This window comes from Nycticebus coucang, chromosome 4 (assembly GCF_027406575.1).
Source record: "Nycticebus coucang isolate mNycCou1 chromosome 4, mNycCou1.pri, whole genome shotgun sequence".
NCBI classification, from domain to species: Eukaryota; Metazoa; Chordata; class Mammalia; order Primates; family Lorisidae; genus Nycticebus; species Nycticebus coucang.
The window spans coordinates 59,960,930-59,987,599 of record NC_069783.1 but is presented as its reverse complement, the minus strand read 5'-3'; the positions used below and the strand labels follow the sequence as shown (position 1 = coordinate 59,987,599).

Sequence of the window (26,670 nt, the reverse complement as noted above, 5' to 3'; positions counted from 1 at the left end):
CAAGAAACCTTTTGGTTTTTGACTAGCTATTTCATTTTCCCTCCCAGTTTTCATCTTTTATCCTTTGTCCCATCTGCAAATAAATCTGATTATTGATTGACAGGATCTTCTGTGGTTGCCCAGGCTGTAGTACAGTGGAATGGTCATAGCTTACTGCAACCTAAGACTTCTGGGCTTATAGCAGTCCTGAGTAGATGAGACTATAGGCGTGTGCTACTATGCCAGGCTTTTTTGGGTATGTGTGTTGGGGTGGTGTGGAGGGGTGTAGAGATAGGGTCTGTCTGTGTTGCTGGGCTGTTGAACTGCAGGTCTTAGCAATCCTCCCAGTTTGGCCTTTGAAAGTCCTGGGATTAAAGGCATGAGCCATTGTGCCCCACTACAAGTGAATTTCAGAAGCCTCTGAAAAAAGGGAAAAGATATTTTAATTGGTTAAATTTGGTAATTGAAATTGAAGAGCAGTTTTTGATCCTATTTTCTTATTCTTCCTGGCTAAGAAAAGCTCTAAATTATTAGTAGAGACTGCAGTATTACTTTTAGAGATTGCTTTGATCCTTACGGAATATTTAGGAAAAAACTACTAGATCTTTTGTAATATTGTATTATCAGTAATTTATTCAGAAAATAAGCTGTACTTTTAAAAAATTAAACATGATGCTTGTGTTAAGAGATTTCACTGGGATACTTAATCCATTTTTTAGAATCACTCTTTTCTTTTGTAAGGGTTTTATTGATAGTAAATTACTATCAATTTACCTGTAAAGAACAGAAGAGTCAATACAACTGGAATTATTTTTTATTGTTGTTGTTGTTCATTTGTTTACCAGGCCTTGGCCAGGTTTGAACCCACCACCCCTGGTGCACAGAGCCCAGTGTTCTAACCATTGAGTTACGGGTGCCCAGCCTATTTTTTATTAGTTTTAATGGGCACTAGGGATACATAGAAAGTAATTTGTAGGGCTGGGCATGGTGGCTCATGCCTCTAATCACATAGCGCTCTGGGAGGCTGAGGCTGGTGGATTGCCTGCGCCCAGGAGTTCCAGCTCAGAGCAAGTCTCCAGCTTTAGAAATAGGTGGGCATTATGGTGGCTGCCTGTAGTCCCAGCTACTAGGGAGGTTGAGGCTCAGGAGTCTGAGGTTGCCATGAGCCATGACACCTCAGCACTCAACTGAGGGTGACAAAGTGAGCCTGTGTCTCAAAAAAAAAAAAAGAAAGAAAGTTGTAATAGTTTTTACTGTAGGAGTGAGATCATGGCATGAATTACCCAAAGCAATTGTTATAACTTCATGTTATTTTAAAATAAAATTCATTCTTTTTTTTGCTTAAAAATTTTGTATTAAAACTACACCATGCTTTTTTGCATCCACATAGTATCTTTTGATATTTTGAAAGAGTACACAGAGTTTCCTTATGCCCTTAAAAGTTTATCCTAGTATCAACAACTTACAGCCAAGGTACAGTTATCAAAAAGAAAGAAACAGTGTGAGTTCACGACTGTTAACTATAGACTTTATTTCAAATTTCATAAGTTTTACCCGTAATGCTCTTTTTCTGTACTACCTTACATGTAGTTGTATCTCATTAATCTTCTAATTTGTGGCAGTTTATAATTCTTTATTTTCATGTCTTTGACGATTTTTGTAAGTTCTTTGTTGTTTTGTAGAATATGTTTCAGTTTGGTCATTTATGAGGAACTTTTTATTAATTAGTTCCTTGTTTTGATGGTGACTACTTGTTTTCAGTTTACAAAATCATTATGTTTCCCTTTGTAATTGATACATATCTTGGGAAGATAATTTGGGATTTTTGTACATAGTCCATTCTTTTTCAAATGTTTGCCCATTGTCTTTAGCCTTCATTGATGATTCTTCTCTGCAGCAGTTATTACTGTGGGCTTTGCCTGTCTTTTTGTCTTGCTTCTTTATGTAAACAAGGTATTTTTCATTCACACTTTCATTATACATGTTTGTAGCATGAAGTTACCATTCATATTGATAGTTACCGTTAAATTTTTATTGGATAAATAACCCTCATTATGTGGCTCTATTAATAACATTTTTCTGCAATTAAGAAAGTTTTTTCATATTTAGTGTTTTTTAAAAATTTGTTTTGTTTTTATTTGGGACATTGGGAAAAAGTGGCCAGTTTAATCATACATAGTAATAAAAATTATATTTTAAATTGCCAGTGAAGGAAGAGCAACTTCATACTTAGCTTGTGAAGATTACTATATTAAGGTATTTTTATAGTCACATAAGCATTTTTGTTGCCTTTAAGTTGGCTTTCCTGCCATTCATAATGGGGAAATTCCTTTACCAATTTCCCTCTCAATGAAAATTTGAGTTATGGCATTTCAGATTTGTTAGATGGGGCTTGGGACAAACTCCAAATCCTTACATGCTTTTCCAAAATTCAGAAACCTCTGCAAACTAAAAATCATCATGATTAAACCCATTGGTTGAAAAGCTTAAATTGAACAGATATAACAGTATTGATTGTCCCTAGTTCTACATAGTAGGAAATATAATAATAGTTTAGTTGAGGCTGCTGTCTCAGTTTCTCTGGGTGTGTTGATACAGTTGCACCACAGTAATTTTTTTCTAACAGTTTTTCTAAAAATTAAACATTTTGTAACAGTTGATGTCTATGATTTCAGATAGTAGATGCTTAGCAAATTCTGAACAGATTAAAATCACAGAGTGGCTTGTACCATTGAAGTGTCCTTAATGAAGGGCATTAGGAGTGTTAGAAATAAAACCTTCCGGGCAGTGCCTGTGGCTCAAGGAGTAGGGCGCCAGCCCCATATACTGGAGGTGGCGGGTTCAAACCCGGCCCCGGCCAAAAACTGCAAAAAAATAAAATAATAAAATAAATAAAAACATAAAACCTTCCTCTTAACCTTACTTTCCTACATTATGTGTGTATGTTTGTGGGGTGGTGGATAAAATTATATTTCCAGTATTAGCTTAATGTTAAAAATTAAATAGGAAAATGATAGCAAATTTTTAATTCATAACAATCAATCAATAGATGCTTATTTAAGTGAACAATTCATACTGGTCTTTTGTGGTATGTTTTTAAAATCATAGATGGATATTAATGAGCTTGGTGATGGGGTTAGTGTATTACCTGGTTTTACCTTGTCCTCTTCCAGTCCTTGGTTCTGAAGATTTATTAGTATTCTCTATAAAGTATTCAACATTTTTTAATCCATTATTTGCAATTTTTCTTAACAGGAATAAAAAAATACGTTGTTGGCCTCATTATCAAGACGTCATCTGACCCAACATGTGTGGAGGTAAGAGGTTTTTTGGGAGATTACTGTGAGAATATAAAATCATTTAAATATTGGGTCTTACTATAAACAGCTTCTATCAAAGACCCACAAACATGTATGTGCAATCATTTACAGTAGAGCTATAATCATTTGTTTCTCAAGAGGATTGTCTATTTTATTATTTTATTATACTTACTTTAGGCCCTTGTTTAATCTTATTTTTTTTCTCCTTAGAAAGAAAAGGTGTATATTGGGAAATTGAACATGATACTTGTTCAGGTAAACTTTAATAGCCCACTGTTTTCCTCAGAATTAAATGCTTTAAATGTGCTTATTATTTGAACAAAATGGTCAAACCTGCTTTATCAAATATAGTAAACTAATATTTTATGGTTGTTGTGACTAACAATAGCTATTGTAGGTAACCTGCTGTTTGGTATTTGAAATTGTTAATTTGGTGTGGTAGGAATCATAAAATGTAAACCCAACATTTATAGGCTCCATTGTTGGTTACATTCTGTATTGGATTTTTTTCAGATATTTTTCACCTGTCCAATTCTGTACATTTCCTTTTTGCATGACTTATCCCAATCTTTTGATTTCTGTATCCTTATTGATTTCCATACTTACTTGACTTTTTGTGCACATTGCATATAGCCTAAATTTGGAATTTAATGTTTATGTTAAACATTTTAAATGTTTTATTTTCATAAAACATTAATGTATGAGGTGAAAAGAAATAGGCTTTTTTATTTAAATTAAGTTTTGGAAGCACTGAGTTTCCCAGAACATTTGTTCATTGATTACATTGGCTTTTATGCTTTTATACACTCTTTCTCTTGTTACTCCTGAATGGGGGAAAGGGAGGAGTGTATAATGAAGGATAACAGGTGCTGTTAGAGAATATTTGGGAAATCCCTACTGTATGCCATAAATCAAGAAATGTATAAAGGAGCCCATCAGGCTTTTAGTAAAAGATTATTCAATCCTTTGTTGCAGTGCCTTCTTTTTCTAAACTTAACATGTCCAAATGCTGCTGTATTTCAAGGTCCAGATTTCATTCAGTAAGAATCACTCTATTTAAATCCACCACCGCTTATCACTGATTGTTAGATCTTTGTATCTCCTAGAATAATTTACAAATATCTGTCAGGCAAATATTAATGTGAACATTCAATAGAGCCAGAACAGACCTTTTTTGAAAGGAGTCATGTTGTGTTTACAGAGGTCTTTTTCTGTGTTTTATTTTTTACCTAGTATGGTACAAGAGGGCATTACATTTCCTGCCTTAACAATAGCAAACCAGTGGAAGGTGGCAAGGGCAGGGACATGCAATAACAAGACAGTCCATAATCCCCTTCCCCTATTGGATGGGACTTTAATAAGGTGGGGACCAAATAAAAAATGATAAATGTTTATTCCTGTTTTTATTATTACACAATTACTTTTGAAGGTTGTTTTATTTGCCTTTTAAATGTGAAATGAAAACTAACATGTCATGTCTTCTTTTAGATACTGAAACAAGAATGGCCCAAACATTGGCCAACTTTTATCAGTGATATTGTTGGAGCGAGTAGGACCAGTGAAAGTCTTTGTCAGAATAATATGGTGATTCTTAAACTCCTGAGTGAAGAAGTATTTGATTTCTCTAGTGGACAGATAACCCAAGTGAAAGCTAAACATTTAAAAGACAGGCAAGTGATAATTTTAGTTTAGAATATTACATTAGAATTTTAATGTAATATCTCAATCTCTTTCACTGATTGGGAGTTTAATAGTAAATGTGTTAAGTGTCAACAGTAGTAAGTTAAATTACATGTGCTTTTGATCACAGCTTAAGAAATAGTCTTACAATGGCCCTAATAGTCTAAATATGGAGGGTTGAAAAGTATGTGAATTGTTTATTTCAAACTTCTTGAGGCTTTCTATTATATTCCATAAGTACTAAGGGAATGATTTGTGTCCAAATGTTCAACTATATTATCCCTGTTGCTTGTCAGTTCCCTATAGTTAATGCTAGGAACATGCTAGTCTTAGTAGTAAACAACTACGATAAACTGTAGGTAGATGTTGCTTCTTCCATTTAGTAATAATTGTTTGTCCTAGTCTTGAGGAACACTGCAAAATTTTACCTTTATGTATTCAAACTAGCTCAAGAATTTATAATTTTTCCTCTGGTTTGTTGTAAATGTACAGTTAGGAATTTAGATGTATCTAATGCCTTTTATTTTGGAGAGTTTTAACTGTCTCTGTTAAACACATTAGATTGAAATTATTGAAGTAGTATGAATAAGGATGACAAAAACCATACAAGCCCTAAGAAATTAAATGTGCTCTTAGAGTTATTTTATTATTTATTTATTTTTTTTTGTAGAGATAAGAGTCTCACTGTACCGCCCTCGGGTAGAGTGCATGATGTCACACGGCTCACAGCAACCTCTAACTTCTTGGGCTTACGCGATTCTCTTGCCTCAGCCTCCCGAGCAGCTGGGACTACAGGCGCCCGCCACAACGCCTGGCTATTTTTCTGTAGCAGTTTGGCCCGGGCTGGGTTTGAATCCCCCACCCTTGGCATATGGGGCCGGCGCCCTACTCACTGAGCCACTGAGTTAATTTTAAAAGTGAGTTTAAGAGAGAGATTATAGGCCAGGCATAGTGGTAGCTCATGTCTGTAATCATAGCACTCTGGAAGGCTGAGGTGGGTGTATTGCGTGAGCTAAGGAGTTGGAGACCAGACTGACAAAGAGCAAGACCCTGCCTCTGCTAAAAGTAGAAAAACTAGCTAGATGTGGTGTTGCACACCTGTACTCTCAGGTACTTGGGAGGCTGAGTAAGGCAAGAGGATTGCTCAAACCCAAGAATTTGAGGTTGCTGTGACCTATCATGCCATTTTACTCTATCCAGGGTGACAGAGTAATACTCTGTCTCAAAAAAAAAAAAAAAAAAATTATAATTTTAATGGTTGGGTAGCTTTTAGTGGTGTTATTGGTATTTTAAGTATGTTTAAATAAAAGTCACTCACCTTTTAATGAGTATTGCTGATATGTCAATCACTTGTATTATGTAAATAATTGTGATTTTTGTGTCTTTTAAATCTGGTCTTTTAGTATGTGCAATGAGTTCTCACAAATATTTCAGCTGTGTCAGTTTGTGATGGTAAGTGCTTTTCATTTTATTTTTTAAAATAATAATTATGGGAAAACAATTATTTACAGTTATGTTTTTGTTAATAGGAAAATTCTCAAAATGCTCCACTTGTACATGCAACCTTGGAAACTTTGCTCAGATTTCTGAACTGGATCCCACTGGGATATATTTTTGAGACCAAGTTAATCAGCACATTAATTTATAAGGTACAGTGAATACATTTCAGTATATCAATGAACAGCCACACGAATTTCATTGGGAAAGTTCTTTTTGTGTTTAAAATCATAATCAAAGAAAGAACTATTCTAGCTAATTATTCGAAATGAGTTTTAAAATCTGATGATTTGGCCACTTAACGCCACATATATTCATGAATTCAGTTTGAGCAAGTGTAAAGGATTTTATTATATCACAACCTTTTAGTTGAGTAAGTTACAGTGAGGTAAGTGAAGTGATTATTTGTAAGCAGTCTACATTTTCCTTGATAATTTAAAATGTATACCATGTAATGCCTAAATTGTTGCTCCAGAGAGATCCTCTGTTACCAATTGGTTGTAGTACCTTGATGGATGTACTTAATTATTATGTATTTAATTGAGGCTTTATAAAAGTAACCATTACTACTTAACGTTTTTAACTGTAGTTTTAGGGTTTGCTAACATTATAATGTGGATCTATGTTGTGAGCCATCATTTTATAGCTAGGCAAGTTATATAAAAACTTTTGGTGTTAGTACTGTTAAGGAACATTCTCATATACAGAGGCTATAAATGGACGTTGTCCATAAGTTTACTTTATGTAAACTTTTATAGATAAAATCAAACATACCTAATAACCTGACAATTATAAGTTTTAATGCCTGCTGAATTGTTATCCACAAATGGTATGCTGTTTGCACACCTCTTTTCAACAATAGAATATAAAAGCCAACTTTTCCACACCCTTATCAATACTAACTGGCCATCTCTTAAAATCCTAGGGATTCATAAGTTCTGGGTTCTTTTAAAATTGTAATGTCTCTGCAAGTTATATAATAGATTCTCAGAAAGTTATTCAGCAACTTTGGTGATCTGATCTCTGAGGACATAGCAAAACAAAGCACAGTTTTGTCCTAGGGCCTTTACTGTACGTTAGGTAGATAATGAAATTTCCTCAAAATATTATGTGCAAAATAAAAACACATTTCCCACTTACCTATTTTGGACTCATTCTATGCACGTGATTGTTAATCCTTTTTTTTTTTTTTTAATTGTGAATTTTAAGTGTTCAGGTGATTTAATTTTATGTGCCATCCCCCTGCCCCCTAGTTCCTGAATGTTCCAATGTTTCGAAATGTCTCTCTGAAGTGCCTCACTGAGATTGCTGGAGTGAGTGTAAGCCAATATGAGGAACAATTTGTGACGCTATTTACACTGACAATGATGCAGCTAAAACAGGTAAATATAGCACAACCTTGAAAGAAACCGAACAATTTTAATGCTTTAGAAAATGCTAGATTCCAGTTGAACTATTTTAACAGCATATCATAGATTACCTATATAATGTGATTTATATTTATTATATAATATGTGTAATAAGCTAGAAATTTTTATGAGTACTCTGAAAATTTCCTGAAGTTAAGGTTTTGGGACTATCCTGGCAATTTGTTTCTATAGAATTAGGAGCTTGGTTTTTGTAGAGTTCTGACCAGATAATTGGAAGCTGAGGATTTGTTATGAGATATACTTATAACAGTGTGTCTGAAGAAATTCTATCCACCCCTAGTGTAATTAGTTATTTATTAAGTGGTAAGATTATTTACAATACTACATTACTGTATATGTGATCTGAATGAATTAAATATTTTTTCATTTTCACTGAGGAGGTAAACATCAGATACAGGGAAGAATGCAAAGGATATAATAGAGGCTTTACTACTTGGAATATGTTTTTTGAGAAATTGTCAAAGTCTAGGTACAAGGTAGATGAATTAGGTGTACCAGACCTAAGAGTTAAAGGGTGCCTTTTGTTGTTGGCTTTATAAAATACAAACTAATAGTGCCTTTTAAACTTGCAGATGCTTCCTTTAAATACCAATATTCGACTTGCGTACTCAAATGGCAAAGATGATGAGCAGAACTTTATTCAAAATCTCAGTTTGTTTCTCTGCACCTTTCTTAAAGAACATGGTCAACTTATAGAAAAAAGATTAAATCTCAGGGAAACACTCATGGAGGTAGGCTTTGTAGAGCCTTCTAAAATTCTTTTCTATACAATAAAAACAGTTCTTAAAAAGTGTGCCTTCTAAAATGCACGTACTTTTTGATATTCCTTCTTACTTCCTCTGGGCATTATAAATAATATGTTCACTATTCTGAATTAGAGTAACAAGCCACATTTTGTGATTTTTGTGTTCTGTAGTAAATTACTAAAAGGTATATGAACATATTCATTTCTGAGATGAAGTCAAAAGATCTTTTTCAAAGAAATTGAAGTATAATTTATATAGCATGAATTTATCTTTAAGAAATGTAATTCTAGGGCGGCGCCTGTGGCTCAAGGAGTAGGGTGCCGGTCCCATATGCCAGAGGTGGCGGGTTCAAACCCAGCCCTGGCTAAAACAAACAAAAAAAAAGAAATGTAATTCTACAATATTAGCCCTTTTGTGTCAGGCTTTATTCACTTACCATGTTTTCCAGGTTCCTCAGAGTTGTATTCTGTATCAATACTTTGTCCCTTATATTCCATTGTTAGGAATATACCACCATTTGTTTTTGTGTTCATCTGTGATGGAAATTTGGGTTGTTTTCTACCTCTTGGCTGTTGGTACCAAAGACCTAAATCCTTTACCTTTTTAGAGACTTGAGTTTAAAAACATGTGTATGTATATACATACATGTGTATCTGTGTAAGAGATTTTTGAGGAAGGTCATTTTGCTCCCAAGGTATTTCTTGCAATTGTTGGTGTTATAGTTGATGAATATAAACATGAATTTTTATTTTCCGTTAAGGTAACAAGTGAAGGACAGTTTGAGGTTGACTAGTAATGTTTGAGAATTATTTTAACAGTTTCTGGTCTTACATGTAGGCCCTTCATTATATGTTATTGGTGTCAGAAGTGGAAGAAACTGAAATCTTTAAGATTTGTCTTGAGTACTGGAATCATTTGGCAGCTGAACTATACAGAGAGAGCCCATTCTCTACATCTGCCTCTCCATTGCTATCTGGAAGTCAACATTTTGAAGTTCCTCCCAGAAGACAGCTGTATTTACCTGTATTATCCAAGGTAACAAAGTGGTTGGTTGAGTGCTCTTCTTTTTGCTTAGGATGGTTTTGAGGGCTAAATGTAAATACCTTCATATTTTTGCTAGCGTTCATCTAAATTAATGAACTACAAAAAAGTCTAGCAGCTTCATGAATGTTGAAAACATGAAAGGAATTGGGTAATTAAGAGCCTTGTTTCCTAAGAGTCTGTTCTTGTCCTAGCAGCCTCAGCATCCATCTGTGATGATTCTGTTAGATATTCAAATTCAAGGATGAGTGTGGTGGCTCACACCTATTAATCTTAGCACTTTAGGAGGCAGGTTGAGAGAATTGCTTGACTCTAGGGTTCAAGAGCAGTCTCAGCAACAGAGTGAGACTCCATCTCTACTAAAAATAAAAAAATTAGTCCAATGTGGTGGTATGTACCTGTGGTCTGAGATACTGTGGAATCTGAGATGGGAGGATGGCTTAAATCCAGTTAAGTAGTAAGAGGTTACAGTGAGCTATGATGTCACTGCTGCATTTAATCAAGCCTTTGTGACAAATCAAGACTCCATCAAGAAAAAAAAGGAAATTTATTCATTACCCAATGTACTGAATCAGTCTGGGAACATGATACAGAAACTTTTGTGACAAAAGGTTTTTTCCCCCCCCTCCACATTAAAATATAATAAGTTTTTTTTTTTCTTTTTTTTTTTTTTTGTAGAGACATGTTTTTTTTTTAAAGACAGAGTCTTCAGCTGTTACCCTGGGTAGCGTGCTATGACGTCACAGCTCACAGCAACCTCCAACTCTTGGGCTTAAGTGATTCTCTTGCCTCACCTCCCAAGTAGCTGGGACTACAGGCGCCTTGGTTGCAGCCATCACAACACCCAGCTATTTTTTGGTTGCAGTTGTCATTGTTGTTTGGCAGGCTCAGGCTGGATTCCAACCCACCAGCTCTGCTGTATGTGGTTGGTGCCCTAGCCACTGAGCTACAACTGCAACAAAAAAATAGCCGGGCGTTGTGGCATGCGCCTGTAGTCCCAGCTACTTGGGAGGCGGAGGCAAGAGAATTGCTTAAGTCCAGAGTTTGAGGTTGCTATGAACCGTGATGCTGCAGGGACAGCTTGAGACTGTCTTAAAAAAAAAAAAAAAGACTGAATGCAGAAGACTAAACAAATTTTAAAGCCATTATTATAGACAGTCTTTTCTGTCACCACTGGTAGAATGCAGTGGCATCATCATAGCTCACTGTAAACTCTCAAACTCCTGGGCTCAAGCCATCCTTATCCCTTGGTTTCTTAAGTTTTTGAGGAGAGAGAGATCTAGCTTTTGCTGAGGCTGGTCATCTGGCCTCAAGCAATCCTTCCACCACAGCCTCCCAAAATGCTAGAATCGCAAGCATGATCTACTGCACCCAGAATTAATTTTCAAAAATAACATGTTTTCTTTCTTTCTTCATTTTGTAGAGAATAATTTTTGTTTGGTAGGATAATGTTGAGTACATGCCCTCAGTAAATTATTATATTTGATGAGGTTGATTTCAGTGATCTAAAGGATTTTCCTTGATCGGTTTATTGTTGAATAGGTCCGTTTATTGATGGTTAGTCGAATGGCTAAACCAGAGGAAGTACTGGTTGTAGAAAATGATCAAGGAGAGGTTGTGAGAGAATTCATGAAGGATACAGATTCCATAAATTTGTATAAGAATATGCGAGAAACATTAGGTAAGTTAATAAAAGTGTTTTCTATTTTGTGGTGGAAATACTTTCAGGAAATGAGGCAAACTGGTTTCTGAATCTTTTAATAGCTGCCTTTATTAATGTACTGTTGATTTCATAGTAAAAATCATTTTAGTCATTAAGTTTTGCATTCAAGACTTCCAGAACTTTCTTTTTCTTTGTAGTTTATCTTACTCATCTGGATTATGTAGATACAGAAAGAATAATGACTGAGAAACTTCACAATCAAGTGAATGGTACAGAATGGTCGTGGAAAAATTTGAATACCTTGTGTTGGGCAATAGGTTCCATTAGTGGAGCAATGCATGAAGAGGATGAAAAACGATTTCTTGTTACTGTTATAAAGGTATGCAGGGGATATGTAAGAACTAGAATCAATCAGTAGTGTATTTTGTTAAGGTAAATTACGTATATTTGTCTTAATTTTCAGGATCTTTTAGGATTATGTGAACAGAAAAGAGGCAAAGATAATAAAGCTATTATTGCATCTAATATCATGTACATAGTAGGTCAATATCCCAGGTTTTTGCGAGCTCATTGGAAATTTTTGAAGACTGTAGTCAACAAGCTATTTGAATTCATGCATGGTAAATCTCTTCATTTAATATACTATTATTTTGTTTATTTTTTTGTAAAACAAAATTGACAAATGTTTTTGTTTTTTGTTAGAGACCCATGATGGAGTTCAGGACATGGCTTGTGATACTTTCATTAAAATAGCTCAAAAATGCCGCAGGCATTTTGTTCAGGTTCAAGTTGGAGAAGTAATGCCATTTATTGATGAGATTTTGAACAACATTAACACTATAATTTGTGATCTTCAGCCTCAACAGGTATATAAAGCACTCAGAATTTATTCATAACCATTAAAAGAGTGCCACTGCTAGATTCAATACCAGTGGGTCTAGTTATGTTTCCATAGCAAGGCAGAAACTTGACCAGAAATTTATTAGGCTATTGGGCTACATTGTATTAATTATTCCTAACAAATCAAATGAGCTTTAATGCATTTGTGAATTGTGTAGTTTTTCTTATTGAGATGTGTGAATATATAATATGTAAAAAGAAAACTGTCTGCTTTTTAAAATAGGTTCATACATTTTATGAAGCTGTGGGATACATGATTGGTGCACAGACGGATCAGACTGTACAAGAACACTTGATTGAAAAATACATGCTACTCCCAAATCAAGTGTGGGATAGTATTATCCAGCAGGCAACCAAAGTAAGTTTTTTTACTTTTTCTTAAACTTACAATGGGGTTGAAGAAAACTGATGTTTATGAAAAGAGTAAATTTAGTACTTGTGGTATGTTTGCAAAATTGATGAGTGCTTGTGTGGGTTTGCACATTTAAAAAATTGTCTTTAGTATATTTTTATTGTTTTGATTTTAAAATGACAGTGTTCTTAGATACAGACAGGTAGCTTTGGGGTAAAAGAGATGTAGTGGTTTTCATTTCTATTATTACATAGATAAACTTCATTTGATAAATGGAATTTGCTTTTTTTTCCATTACAGAATGTGGATATACTGAAAGATCCTGAAACAGTCAAGCAGCTTGGTAGCATATTGAAAACAAATGTGAGAGCCTGCAAAGCTGTAGGACACCCCTTTGTAATTCAGCTTGGAAGAATTTATTTAGATATGCTTAATGTCTACAAGTGCCTCAGTGAAAATATTTCTGCAGCTATTCAAGCTAATGGTAGGTGATTCTGAATTTTTAAAAATTGCTGCTAAATGATTTCTTCATCTTCATTGTTAAGAACTGTGCCTAATACAAATCAGTTGGTATAGTTATGAGTTTCTATAAACATTCATCGTAGGAATGTAAAATTCTTAATATGTTTTGAGGATAATCCTAATACTCCTGGATCCCTGTTACTAGTTTTGTGGTACAGAAAGATAATTGAGAACATTTGGGAACTGTTGATGTAATCTCCACCTTAAGAAGATGGACAGTTTGGCCAAGAAAAAATCAAATAACTTGGCTAAGATTACGGAACTAACTTGGTGTAGAATCCAAGTCTTCTCTGTATGCATTTTATTAATGTGTTTTTTTTATTTAGGTGGTGCTATCCTCTCCATTCGATTTTTCCTTTTTTATTTTAATAGATGTAGAGGGGTACAAGTTCAATTCCATTACATGTATATATTACATAGTATTGAGTTTTTTAATTTTGGGGGATGGGGGAGACATTGTTGCCCTGGGTAGAGTGCTGTGGCATCATCATAGCTCACAGCAACCTCAATCTCTTGGACTTGGGCATTTCTCTTGCCTCAGCCTCTCCAGTACTTGTGACTGTAGGCACCCACCGTGATACCTGGCTAGTTTTCCTATTTTTAGTGGAAACGGGATCTCTAATTTTGCTCAGGCTGGTCTCGAACTCCTGAGTTCAAGCAATCCACATGGCTTGGCCTCCTGGAGTGCTAGGATTACACGTGTGAGCCACCTCACTTGGCCACAGTTTTACTGCTCTAGGTTTAAGCATTCAGAATTTCTCACAGATTGAAAACCAACCCTTTATGTCCCAGATAATATTAGACTTCTTTTGTTTTGTTTTTGAGACAGAGTCTCACTTTCACCCTCAAGTAGAGTGCCAATGGCCTCACTCCTGGGCTCAAGTGATCCTCTTGCCTCAATCTCTGAATAGCTGGGACTGCAGGCACCGGCCATAACACCGGGGGTATTTTTAGAGATGGGGTCTTACTCTTGCTTAGTCTGGTCTCAAACTCCTGAACTCAAGCAATCCACAGGTCTTGTCCTCCCAGAGTGCTAGGATTGTAGGTGTGAGCCACCACGCCTGGTCCCCTAGACATGTTTTAATGATTGTGTGTCCCTTCCACCCCTGCTCCCTTTTTGAGACAGTCTCACTTTGTTGCCCCGGGTAAAGTCCTGTGGCATCATAGCGTCCCTTTCCTTTTTAAATTTAGTCATGAAAGCTGCTTTTGCCAAAAATTCTGTATACTTTTGGCATTAATGATTTTCTTTTCTTTTCTTTTTTTTTTTTTTTTTGTAGAGACAGAGTCTCATTGTACCGCCCTTGGTAGAGTGCGGTGGCGTCACACGGCTCACAGCCACCTCTAACTCTTGGGCTTACGTGATTCTCTTGCCTCAGCCTCCCGAGCAGCTGGGACTACAGGCGCCCGCCACAACGCCCGGCTATTTTTTTGTTGCAGTTTGGCCGGGGCTGGGTTTGAACCCGCCACCCTCGGCATATGGGGCCGGCGCCCTACGCACTGAGCCACAGGTGCCGCCCCGGCATTAATGATTTTCATGGTTGGAAATAGTTATAGCTGAACCATTAATTTAGCACTGTTGAATTTTAGTTGTGAAGTAAGATGACACTTGATTCTCCTTCTTTTTAGGTGAGATGGTTACAAAGCAACCATTGATTAGAAGTATGCGAACAGTAAAAAGGGAAACTTTAAAGTTAATATCTGGTTGGGTGAGCCGGTCCAATGATCCACAGATGGTATGTGACACATTTTTTTTTAAATGTTCCATTTTCTGGAATATGGTATATCTGCTTATAAAAGCATTTTGTTAACCTAAAGGTGATTTTAGATGTCTATATTTCAGATTGTTTATTGTAATCCTTGTACGTTAAAATACTTACATATAATATTCTAAATTGATGTTAATCAGTGGGGGATGGTGGTATATATAATAAGATAGCTAAGAAGATTGGGTCATTTTACCTTACCATGGATAGGTAGGAAGGCTTTGATGAGGGAGTACAGATAAAATTTTTGTAGTCCTCTGGATTTTTAGAACAGTGTATAAAGCTGTCATTCATTTTCCGCTTTCTAATAAGAGTACATTAAAGGTTTTTAAAGCCTCTTTAGCTTTCTTATTCCTTTTAGTCTTAAATGACTTAGAACGGGAAGTGGTTTTCAGAAAGTAAAATGAGCTTGTTGATATGCCTTAACTTGGAAAGATGTGAATTTATTTTTGTTGTATCTTTTTATTCACTTGAGCCTTGGGACATAAACAAAATCCTATCCTGTTATCACTGCTGTTTGGAATAGTGCTACACAAATACATTGTTAATATCATTACTTTGAAGTTTCATTTCTTCATAAGGAAATATTTTTAAGGAAACGTTTGACATTCTTACAGAATTCTTAAGATGGCTAACCTAAGTGTTGAAATGTTTTAACAACTTTTTTTTTTTTTGCAGTTTTTTTTTTGGCAGGGGCTGGGTTTGAACCTGCCACCTCCAGCATATGGGATCAGCGCCCTACCCCTTTGAGCCACAGGCGCTGCCCAGTGTTGAAATGTTTTGAACATGTGTATTATGTGATCACAGTGTATTTAAAATTTTAAAGTAGAAGGGAGGATAATTTGGAATTGTGATGTTTATAATTTATAAGTAGCTAGGCAAATGTCAGGAGCACAGTGGGAATAATAAGTGTTGTTTAAGTACATTCAAAGGTTTCTTTCTTTTTTTTTTAAAAAACTCAAGATACAGTTAGTAGGAAAAGAATAATTTTAGTCAATATGAAGAATAGAAAGGAGAATGTCTTCTAGTTTGAAGAGACCAAGCAAGTGGTAATTGGAAAATAATGTTATGTCTATTCCTCAGATCCTTATAAACATGTTCGGTATGGAACAATACTACTATTACTACTAAACATTACTTAATAGAAACAGTGATTGTATTTATTTCTTATCTTAATAGAGAATCTGTTAAGAGCAGGAAGTTAGATTCATGAATATTTATCCATGTGCATAAGCATACATTTTTTATAGATTCCTAGCTACTCAAGAAACTGATGGGAGAGAATCACTTCAACCCAGGACTTCAAGTCCAGCCTGGTCAACACAGGAAGACCCAACCCAAAAAACAAAATATGATCATGGAAATCCATGGCCTTTCTGGGAGAGTTATAATTCATTTTCTGAGAATGATTATTTCTGTTTGTTAGTATACTAACCGATTAGTATGCGTTACAGTAAAAATCATGGAATGTGTGTCTACTGGTGGTTAGGTATGATTCTTGATTCTCTTATCAAATAATTCTTTTTACTGAAACTAATTACAGTGATGCTTAGGGAGACTTCTTTTGCATTTAGGTTGCTCATTTTACATACAGAATATACCTAGAATCCTGGTCCTGCCTCAATAAACTGGAGCCAGTCACTTAATTTTGATGCTCATTTTCCTTAGTTCTGTAAGAGTAGTTTGAAACAACACTGTCTGTGACTCTTCTCAACCTATTTTGATTTCTAGTTCCTTTTGCTTAGTTTCAGTATAGGAAAACTGAGTAAGTACAGGATTTTCCTAGTTTCAGCAGGTTAATCAAGCTAAAACCTTAGACATGAATGCCCTAGTTATTTATAATAGCTAGCAAATTAAACTAAAATTAAAACTTAAAAGTTTCTTTTCAACAGGTAGCTGAAAATTTTGTTCCTCCTCTGTTGGATGCAGTTCTCATTGATTATCAGAGAAATGTCCCAGCTGCTAGAGAACCGGAAGTGCTTAGTACTATGGCCATTATTGTCAACAAGTTAGGGGGACATATAACAGCTGAAATACCTCAAATATTTGATGCTGTTTTTGAATGCACATTGAACATGATAAATAAGGTATGTGATTTACATTTCAGTTATATAATGTCAGATTCTGCAGTGTATCCTTAACTCTTAAAAGCATAAATGCTATCAGTATAGCATAATTTTAAGGTATGGAGTTTAAATACAGATCAGGGAAATTCTTTGTTTTTAAAAAATGTAATGCAGGGTTTGGTGCCAGGGCACCAGCCACATAACACCGGGGCTGGTGGGTTTGAATCCAGCCTGGGCCTGCCAAACAATGACAACTATAACTAAAAAGTAGGCGGCGCCTGTAGTCCCAGCTACTTGGGAGGCTGAGGCAAGAGAATCGCTTAAGCCCAAGATTTGAAGGTTGTTATAATGCCAAGGCACTCTACCCAGGGCGACATAGTGAGGCCCTTGTCTTGACAGCTGAACAAGGAGTGAATATGGAAAGAGATTTTAACATTTATATAGCACCTGGCAGTGCAGGGAGTTGTGGCCACTAACACCTGCCTGTAATCCTAACACTCCAGGAGGCTAATTCAGGCAAATTGTTTGAGGTCAGGAGCTCCAAACTAGCCTGAGGAGAACCCCTCTCTACTAATAGAAAGTTTACCCCGGGGGTGTTGTGGTGCCTGCTTATTCACCCAGCTACTTGGGAGGCTGAGGCAGGAGGATCCCTTGAACCATACGAGTTTGAGGGTGCAGTGAGCTATGACGACACCATTGCACACTATCCAAGGCAACAGGGAGATTGTCTGAACCTCCTCCCCCAAAGCACCTAGCATTGAAAATTCCCAGCATAAGAGATATTCTTTAAAAAAAAACTCATTTATAACCAATTTTTTAAAATAAAGCAGATCTGCTGTTAATTGTAAAAGTCTAGTATATGCTTCTAAGAAAACAGTGGTGTAGTAATAATAGTTAATGGAAAATTTGATGTTTGTGTGGGTTTTATGAGTTTTCTATTAATGAGGTGGCTTTTCTTTTTTTTTTTTATGTAGAGACATGAGTCTCACTTTACTGCCCTCCGTAGAGTGCCGTGGCGTCACACGGCTCATGGCAACCTCCAGCTCTTGGGCTTACATGATTCTCTTGCCTCAGCCTCCCAAGCAGCTGGGACTACAGGTGCCAGCCACAACTCCCGGCTATTTTTTTGTTGCAGTTTGGCCGGGGCTGGGTTTGAACCCGCCACCCTCGGTATATGGGGCCGGCGCCCTACTCACTGAGCCACAGGCGCCTCCAGAGGTGGCTTTTCTATTTCTTAATTTTGGTAATTCATGAGTGTAGTAGGGTATAATTTCATCTTCCGTAGGTTTAATTTTTAGGAGGCAGTATATCTTCTGGGGTTCATTCAAAACTTGAAACATTTATACTGAATTGAGGGTTGGTTTTCCCCTCCCTCCAAATAAAATTAATGTATTGAAACCCTTTCTTTCATCACTTCTTTTTAGGACTTTGAAGAATATCCTGAACACAGAACAAACTTTTTCTTACTACTTCAGGCTGTAAATTCTCACTGTTTCCCAGCATTCTTAGCAATTCCACCTGCACAGTTTAAACTTGTTTTGGATTCCATTATTTGGGCTTTCAAACACACTATGAGGAATGTTGCTGATACAGGTAAATGCAAAGAATGTCATTTTATTTGCTTGCTAATCCATAAACTTGAGTGCATGGATTGCATATAGATCAGTTTAATCAATTGTTCCAGAGTGAATGCATAAGCAGAATTATCAGAAGGGCCTAAAATTCAAGATACGGAGAACATTCTTTAAGAGAATTTGTTTCGCACCCTCACCAGTGAGTGTTCCTTTTCCTTATGTGCTTTTACTCTATAGCACCAAGGGTAAACTAAGCATTTATTTTAATGTATAAATTGGTTTATGTAATACAAAGCTTTGCTTAGTTGTGCTGTGTTGGGAGTTGATGTGAAATTAGCTAAAATTTCAGAAATAGTCATGACTTACCCTATGTGTCAGTTGGCTGGGATTGGCTGTAGTTGTACTACTGTATTGTTGATTTACAATTATTAGTCATCAAAAAGAGGGGAAAACAGGCTTTGAACCCGAATCTTTGATAACAGCTAAAATACAATCACAAATACTATCAGTCTGCAGTAACTTCCTTTTGGTGTTCTATGTCTTTCAGGCTTACAAATTCTTTTTACACTTTTACAAAATGTTGCTCAAGAAGAAGCTGCAGCTCAGAGTTTTTATCAAACTTACTTTTGTGACATTCTTCAGCATATCTTTTCTGTTGTGACAGACACCTCACATACTGCTGGTAAGAATTAAAATCTATTAAAACGTTAAGTGTTCCAGTTGTTACATCTTGGTGTTAATAATTTTCTTTTTATCAACAGGCTTAACAATGCATGCATCAATTCTTGCATATATGTTTAATTTGGTTGAAGAAGGAAAAATAAGTACACCTTTAAATCCTGGAAATCCAGTTAACAATCAAATGTTTATTCAGGAGTATGTGGCTAATCTCCTTAAGTCAGCATTTCCTCACCTACAAGAGTAAGTTTACTTTTTAATAAAATAAAATTTTCTGTCAATAAAAGTGATTATTTAATCATTGTGTTTTGATTTGCAGTGCTCAAGTAAAGCTCTTTGTGACAGGGCTTTTCAGCTTAAATCAGGATATTCCTGCTTTCAAGGAACATCTAAGGGATTTCCTAGTACAGATAAAGGTATGTACTTGCAGTTGCATGAACATTAAGGCTAAATGTGATCACTTGATTTATAAAATGAGTGGGAGTTTAAAATAGGGTATATAATCTTACTAAGGAACCATAGAGTGATAACAGTGAAAAACTAAATTTAGTCTATTGGGGGGTGAGATTAGAAGGAACTTGTTATTCATATAATTCATTTTTAGATGGACATTGAAATTGTGGCTGAATGACATAGACATTTTTAAAGCGTGGAATTGGTGGGTAGGAAACATTGGTAGTTTACTTTTAGGATTTTATACTCCTTGTCAAATCTGTTTTTAATTGACGAAACTGTGAAAGTTGGCAGATACAACCTGTTTCTCCTGCTGTTGTACAACACTTCATACTTTGGGGGACTTTCTTCTAACATCTCATTTTATTAAAATGGAAAAGTTACAAAAAAACCGTTAGTATTTGATGCATTATTTTATCTGTGACTATTAAGTATTGGTCTTGTAAGGATTATTTGAGCCTGGAGTTGAAGTTTGCAGTGAATTTGCTACTTCCTTTAAGCCTGGACAACAAAGTGAGACCTTGTTTTTTAAAAAAAAACAACAACAAAACTTGTGTATTTATGTGATGTTTTTCCTGAAAATGCAATTTTTATTAGCCAGGTGTGATGCTACATGCTGTAGTTACAGCTACTTGGGAGGCTGAGGCAGAGGATTGTGAGTTTATGGTTGTTCTGAGCTAGGCTGAAGGTATGGCATTATATTGGGGGCGACTAGAGGGAGACTCTTAAAAAGTAAAAATTTTTTTTTATTTTTACTGTGAAAATGTTAGCTAATCAGAAAATAATTTTTTCTTAGAATACAGAGAAGAATGTAAAGATTACCTGGTAATCAGCTATAAACACAGGATAACATGTATAGCTAAACTTGATTTCCTAATGTCTTTAGCCTTAGGAGAAACATGAAAAATATTTAACATGTGGGATCGCACCATTTTTATCCTATACCCTCAACACCTCTGGTTATTTTATGTACACACTGTAGTTTAAAATACCACTAATTGATGGATTATTTGTATTCTTTCTCTTAAATTATAGATGAGTGTTTCTACATTTTCTTTTCAAAGGCAAGTTGAAGATGATTAGTTTTAATTTTTGTTTTCATAGGAGTTTGCAGGTGAAGACACATCTGATTTGTTCTTGGAAGAAAGAGAAACAGCCCTTCGACAGGCTCAGGAAGAGAAACATAAACTTCAAATGTCTGTCCCCGGCATCCTTAATCCACATGAAATTCCAGAAGAAATGTGTGATTAAAATCTGAAATCATGCTGGTTTTTTTTATTTGCTACTATTGTTGGCAGAAGAAAACAGCATGTGGATATTTGTCGACCAAAATGATGCCAATTTGTAAATTAAAATGTCACCTAGTGGCCCTTTTTCTTATGTGTTTTTTGTATAAGAAATTTTCTGTGAAATATCCTTCCATTGTTTAAGCTTTTATTTTGGTCATCTTTAGTTTGCATGAAGTTGAAAATTAAGGCATTTTAAAAATTTTACTTCATGCCCATTTTGTGGCTGGGCTGGGGGGAGGAGGCAAATTCAATTTGAACATATACTTGTAAATTCTATTGCAAAAAATTATACAGTTTTTCCTGTAAACAATACCAATTTTTAATTAGGGAGCATTTTCTTTCTAGTCTATTTCAGTCTAGAAGAAAAGGTAATGAGTAAAACAAATTGCGTTGTTAAAAGGTTTATAGTGCTGCATTGTCTGAAGTTAGCACCTGTTGGACTGAATTGTTTGTCTAGACTACATGTATTACAAGTCTGTATGGCAAGTTTTGCAGCAAGATCATGTGCATATCATCCCATTGTAAAGCGACTTCAAAAACTATGGGAACACAGTTAGTTATTTTTACACAGTTCTTTTTGTTTTTGTGTGTGTGTGCGCTGTCGCTTGTCGACAACAGCTTTTTGTTTTCCTCAATGAGGAGTGTTGCTCATTTGTGAGCCTTCATTAACTCGAAGTGAAATGGTTAAAAATATTTATCCTGTTAGAATAGGCTGCATCTTTTTAACAACTCATTAAAAAACAAAACAAAACTACTCTGGCTTTTGAGATGGATGACTTATACTAATTTACATTGTTTACCAAGCTGTAGTGCTTTAAGAACACTACTTAAAAAAGCAAAATAAACTTGGTTTACATTTATTTTCCCTTTATTGGCTCAAGCTTATTCCTGTATTAATGAAAGTAGTTATTTGTGTTTAAGCATTCAGTAGTAACATTTTAAATCAAGTTTGATACCTGTTGGTTTACAAACAAGATTTCTAAGGCCATTGTAAAGTAGGTAGCAGATGTATAAAATGAACATGCTTCTAAGATTCTGTGATTTGGATTACAGATTAGGCTTAGAATGAGAGAACACAAATGTAAATGGCTATAGATATTGTTCATGGTATTCCTGTAAAATGAAATCTTTACATAGGCATGATCCCTTTAAGAAAGATGAGAGGAAAGAAGTATATAGAGGTCAGTTCTGTCAAATATGAAAAAGGATTCAGGTATCCTGGCACAAGCCTGTGGTTGGGGGGGTTGGGGGTTTGTTAGAGCCCAGGACTATGTCACTCTAACCAGGGCAGCATAGACTGCCTTCTCCCCCTTTTAATGTCCATTGTAAAGCTTTGCAGACGGCTGAAATTTGACAAAATGTTTAATAGGTGCTTAAGGAATCTAACGGCAGACAAGAAGATGGATTCTCAACTTAGGGGGCAGGGAAGAAAGAGACCAAATTACTTTTTTGTGGGGGGGGGTGCGGTGGCTAAGCTGCCCTATGAAATAAAAGATATATGATTAAAAACAAAAACCTTGTGAAAGGGAATAGAACTAAGGAAATGAAACAGAAATCAGTTTGGATGAATCTCTTCCCAAAGGATTAAACTAGCCTTTAAAAAACCTAGTCTAATAACCTAATTGAGTGCCTGGTTGGTGTTCATGGAAATAGAGCAACTTTCAAACTGTTACAATTTAATTTTCTAGATCCTTGGCAAAAATGCCATCATTTTAGTGGAATATATAATGTTAACATGAAAATATTTTTTTAAGAGACAGAGTCTCTCTTTGTCCCCTCAATAGCGTGCCGTGGCGTCACAGCTCATAGCAACCTCTTGCGCTTAAGTGATTCACTTGCCTCAGCCTCCCAAGTAGCTGGGACTACAGGCACCCACCACAAGGCCTGTCTATGTTTTGGTTGTAGTAGTTACTGTTGTTTGGCAGGCCCGGGCTGGATTTGAACCTGCTAGCTCCAGTGCATGTGGCTGGCACCTGGCCACTTGAGCTATAGGTGCCAAGCCAACATTAAAATATTCTAGAACAGCAAATAGTAAGAATTTAAATGCCACAGTGGAACACTGAAAAACCTAACTTATTTTCTAAGCCAAGTCTTTTAAAAGTTTTTTTTTTTTTTTTTTTAGCAAGAGTCTCAGTATGTCACCCTGGGTAGAGTACTGTGATGTCACAGCTCACTGCAACCGGAAACTCCTGGGCTTAAGCGATTCTCCTGCCTCAGCTTCCAGAGTAGCTGGGACTACAGGTGTAGCTTCCCTACTCACTGAGCTATGGGCACCAAGCCCTTTAAAACAGTTTTTATGAATTCAGATCTTATTTGGGCTTACTGGTTTATTACTGGTGTCTACCTAAAAATATCTTTGGAGTTCTTCTCTTACCCAGTAATTTTAAGTTCAGGTCACTTGCTCTGTTTGAATTAGCATGACCATGGGGGGGTGAAATTTATGACTTTATAGCTGTCACCCAAGCTAAAGTAGTGGCATCATCACAGCTCACTGAAACCTCAAACCTTTGGGCTGAAGTGGTCATGGCCTCAGCTTCCCAAGTAGCTGGGACTTCAGGGGCACTCCACTACACCCAGCTTATTTTTCTTTCTTTTTTTTTTTTTTTTTGGTAGAGATGGGGGTCTTGCTCTTGCTCAGGTTGAACTCACAGAGTGGTAGGATTTACAGGCATGAGCCATGAAGCTGGCCTAAAGTCAATACCTGTTAGCTAAGAATAGCTGTCAACATTTCCAACCATGGCCAAAGGGTAATGAATGGTCTTAACCGTCCTACAGGCCCCTGGACTCTTGAATTATTTTGCGTGTTAAACATTAGGCTTAGGAAGCATTACAGACTACTCTGAATTAGAAATGACTGGCAGCTGGCAGTTTAACCAATGCCCCAAACAATGTCTTTAAAATGACAAGGGTAATTAAAGTTACATAGGCAAGAAGAGAGTAATTTCTTCAAAGTGTAGACTAGATAAATTTAATACATTAAAGGAAAGCAAACCATAGATAAAACTGGAAACATCAAACTTTTTAAAATGGCAGCTCTATCGGGTACATTCAGGCTTCAATCCTTTGCTTGAAGGTTCTTTTGGGGGAGTGTTAAAGCAACAAGATTTGTAAGTAGGGAAAATTAGAGTGACAGCAAATTAAATCTAAGGTAGATGAAAGTTAATGATATTTGGGTCAGTCTATGAGACTGGTTGTTTTTTTTTTTTTTTTTTGGATAGGGTCTCACTCTTGAGACTCATCATAGACTGGCCCAAATATTTGGCAGCAAAATGCTTATAATAATGAGCCATATCAGATGTCTTAATTATAAACAGTGAAGAACTAGTTTAGATACTTAGATGGAGAATTGGGCAGATCATTTGAACACTTATTTGAAAGACAGGATCACAAACATAAATCCCAGCCAGGATGGCTGTGAAAGAATTCGGATATTTCAACTGATGATGCATTTTCTTTAACATTTTAGCAACTATGAAATTGGATTATAGATTATCCCGCCACAGGTGCCTAAAGTCCTTTCCTTGACCTACTTTAAAAAGTCACCCTCGATAAGAGTGGTGTGGCATCATAGCTTACAGCAACCTCAAACTCTTGGGTTCAAGTGATAACTTGCCTTTCAACCTTCAGCGTAGGTAGAACTATAGGTGCCCACCTTAATGCCCAGCTGGGTTTTTTTTTTTTTTGGTTGGGGTCTCACTCTTGTTCAGTTTGGTCATGAACTCCTGAGCTCAAGCAATCCACCTGCCTTGGCCTCCCAGATTGCTAGGATTCAGGAGTGAGCCACCACGCCCGGCCTCCTTGATCTACTTCTAACTGATCTAATGCTTAAACATTAAGTACCACTGCTCACTTCTCTTCGGACATCTATGAAAACTGCCCCAAGTTTACTGACATGGAAACATTTTCTCCAATGTCAGAATCTTCAATTTGCCTTCTCAAGTCTCTTTTCTAAGACTAATTTTACTGGAACACACTTTTTTGTATAGGATGTACACTAGAGATTCAGCCTGATTACGGATTCTTAGTCCTTGACCCAAAACCTACACCTACAACTGCAAGAAGAGACTCCAAGCCTCCCAACACTTTGGTCTTAATATACTAAAGAGGTCAGGGTTAATTCAGAATGAGATCAGATATATTCCATGTGCCAGAGGAGTTAAGAACTACCTTTTTTTCTGAGACAGAATTTCAGTTCTGTCTGTCAATGAGAATGCAATCATCACACCTCACAGCAAGTTCAAACTTCTGGGCTCAACCCGTCTTCCTGCCTCAGTACCCAAGCCGGTAATTTTTCTATTTTTAGTAGAGATGGAGTCTTGCTCTTGGCTCAGGCGGGTCTCTAACTCCGAAGCTCAAGCAATCCTCCCACCGTGGTTTCCCAGAGTGCTAAGACTGTTCCAGATCAAGAACTTAAGACTTCGCCATTTTGTACACACACAAGTGGTATACTTGTCTACCTTCTTTTCCCTATTATTGTTAATCATTCATAAGAAATCCTTTTGTTCTGAGTCCACCTCAAGACTGAGTGTTTGTATTCACCAGAGACAACATCCTGAGCTTTGAAGTTGGCCTACCTGCCCTTTAGGTTACTTTAAGCATAACAAGAAGTGTGTGTGTTACCACTATTTTGTTTTAAAGACTTTCAGAGCAGAAACAATTAGCCAGCTATTGGTCTATAACTGTAAAATCTTAAAATTAGTGGGGCATGGTAGCATGTGGTTTCAGCTACTCTGGAGGCTCAGGTAGGAGGACCCCTTGAGCCCAGGAATTTGAGGTTGCAGTGAACTATGATGACACCACTGAACTCGTGCCCAGGCAACAGAGGAAGACCGTCTCAAGAATAAAAGAAAAATGCGTATTTTTCTTAGCATATCAAGGACATATGAAGGATCCACAGTTTATCACTGTATAATACTAAGTTGTTTTTCCCCCCATTTGTGGCTTCATTATTGAAAAAACCTACAAAATGGATCTTGTATTACTTTGTGTACCACGTTTCAGGTAGAAAGAAGGGCTAAAGGGCGTGTCAGCTGAATTTGTCCCTTATTAAGGACAATTATTCCCATAAGACCCACCCTGAAGATTTCTGCTTATACTTCATCCACAAGAATTCAGTTATATGATCACCTCTAGAGAAACCAGATCGCCATGATTATTGATTTTAAACGAATCACAAATATTCCCTGGGATATTCCTTTCTGAGATCAAGGTCTCTCACTGCCACCTGAGAACATTTGGGTTCTTTTGGCAGGGAAGAAAAGGAAGGGGTGATAACAGATGTTGGATGGACAATGACTGCCTCAGGATCCAAAGTCAAGTCTGCAAAAACCCAAGTTCTGTGGGAAAGGCAAAGCAAAGATGATGGCAGAATAGATCACCTGCCATGTACAGTAATTTCAAACACGTTGGGCAAACGCTTTATGGCATTAACTTCAAGCAGCAGACAGGGTGGTCCTGGCATGGAGAAATGAGTGTGACAGAACCTTGGCAAAACCTACTGAGAATCATGACAGGGCCTCGATAGATGGCCTGGTTACAGTTTTGAGAATACCATGAACATTATCTTTCAGACACTGCGATCACATCTCTACGTAAACACCTTGGAAACAAATCAGGGAGGAAGGCGTAAGTGCAGATGTGAGGAATATATTACTAACGCCAGGTAGTTAACATAAAATCAAACTTCGGCTGAGTGTACCCCTTTCCTTCAGCTGTTC

The 26,670-nt window shown here is 36.5% G+C and overlaps 1 protein-coding gene across 2 annotated transcripts in view; it reads left to right on the top strand.

Moving 5' to 3' along the window:
• XPO1 (exportin 1) overlaps nucleotides 1–21,813 on the top strand; it is a 48,204-nt gene extending 26,391 nt beyond the window's left edge. For both annotated transcript variants that reach the window (XM_053589540.1, XM_053589541.1), the window contains 21 exons: nucleotides 3,235–3,296; nucleotides 3,510–3,554; nucleotides 4,788–4,969; nucleotides 6,383–6,431; nucleotides 6,509–6,628; nucleotides 7,730–7,858; nucleotides 8,479–8,637; nucleotides 9,490–9,687; nucleotides 11,236–11,374; nucleotides 11,554–11,735; nucleotides 11,820–11,976; nucleotides 12,059–12,222; nucleotides 12,480–12,614; nucleotides 12,909–13,092; nucleotides 14,757–14,863; nucleotides 16,786–16,980; nucleotides 18,384–18,552; nucleotides 19,081–19,215; nucleotides 19,295–19,454; nucleotides 19,531–19,627; nucleotides 20,769–21,813. In XM_053589540.1, coding sequence (XP_053445515.1) covers nucleotides 3,235–3,296; nucleotides 3,510–3,554; nucleotides 4,788–4,969; nucleotides 6,383–6,431; nucleotides 6,509–6,628; nucleotides 7,730–7,858; nucleotides 8,479–8,637; nucleotides 9,490–9,687; nucleotides 11,236–11,374; nucleotides 11,554–11,735; nucleotides 11,820–11,976; nucleotides 12,059–12,222; nucleotides 12,480–12,614; nucleotides 12,909–13,092; nucleotides 14,757–14,863; nucleotides 16,786–16,980; nucleotides 18,384–18,552; nucleotides 19,081–19,215; nucleotides 19,295–19,454; nucleotides 19,531–19,627; nucleotides 20,769–20,915 — 2,915 coding nt within the window. In that variant the 3' untranslated portion in view covers nucleotides 20,916–21,813. The remainder of the gene's footprint in view (nucleotides 1–3,234; nucleotides 3,297–3,509; nucleotides 3,555–4,787; nucleotides 4,970–6,382; nucleotides 6,432–6,508; nucleotides 6,629–7,729; nucleotides 7,859–8,478; nucleotides 8,638–9,489; nucleotides 9,688–11,235; nucleotides 11,375–11,553; nucleotides 11,736–11,819; nucleotides 11,977–12,058; nucleotides 12,223–12,479; nucleotides 12,615–12,908; nucleotides 13,093–14,756; nucleotides 14,864–16,785; nucleotides 16,981–18,383; nucleotides 18,553–19,080; nucleotides 19,216–19,294; nucleotides 19,455–19,530; nucleotides 19,628–20,768) is intronic.
• The last annotated feature ends 4,857 nt before the right edge of the window (nucleotides 21,814–26,670 follow it).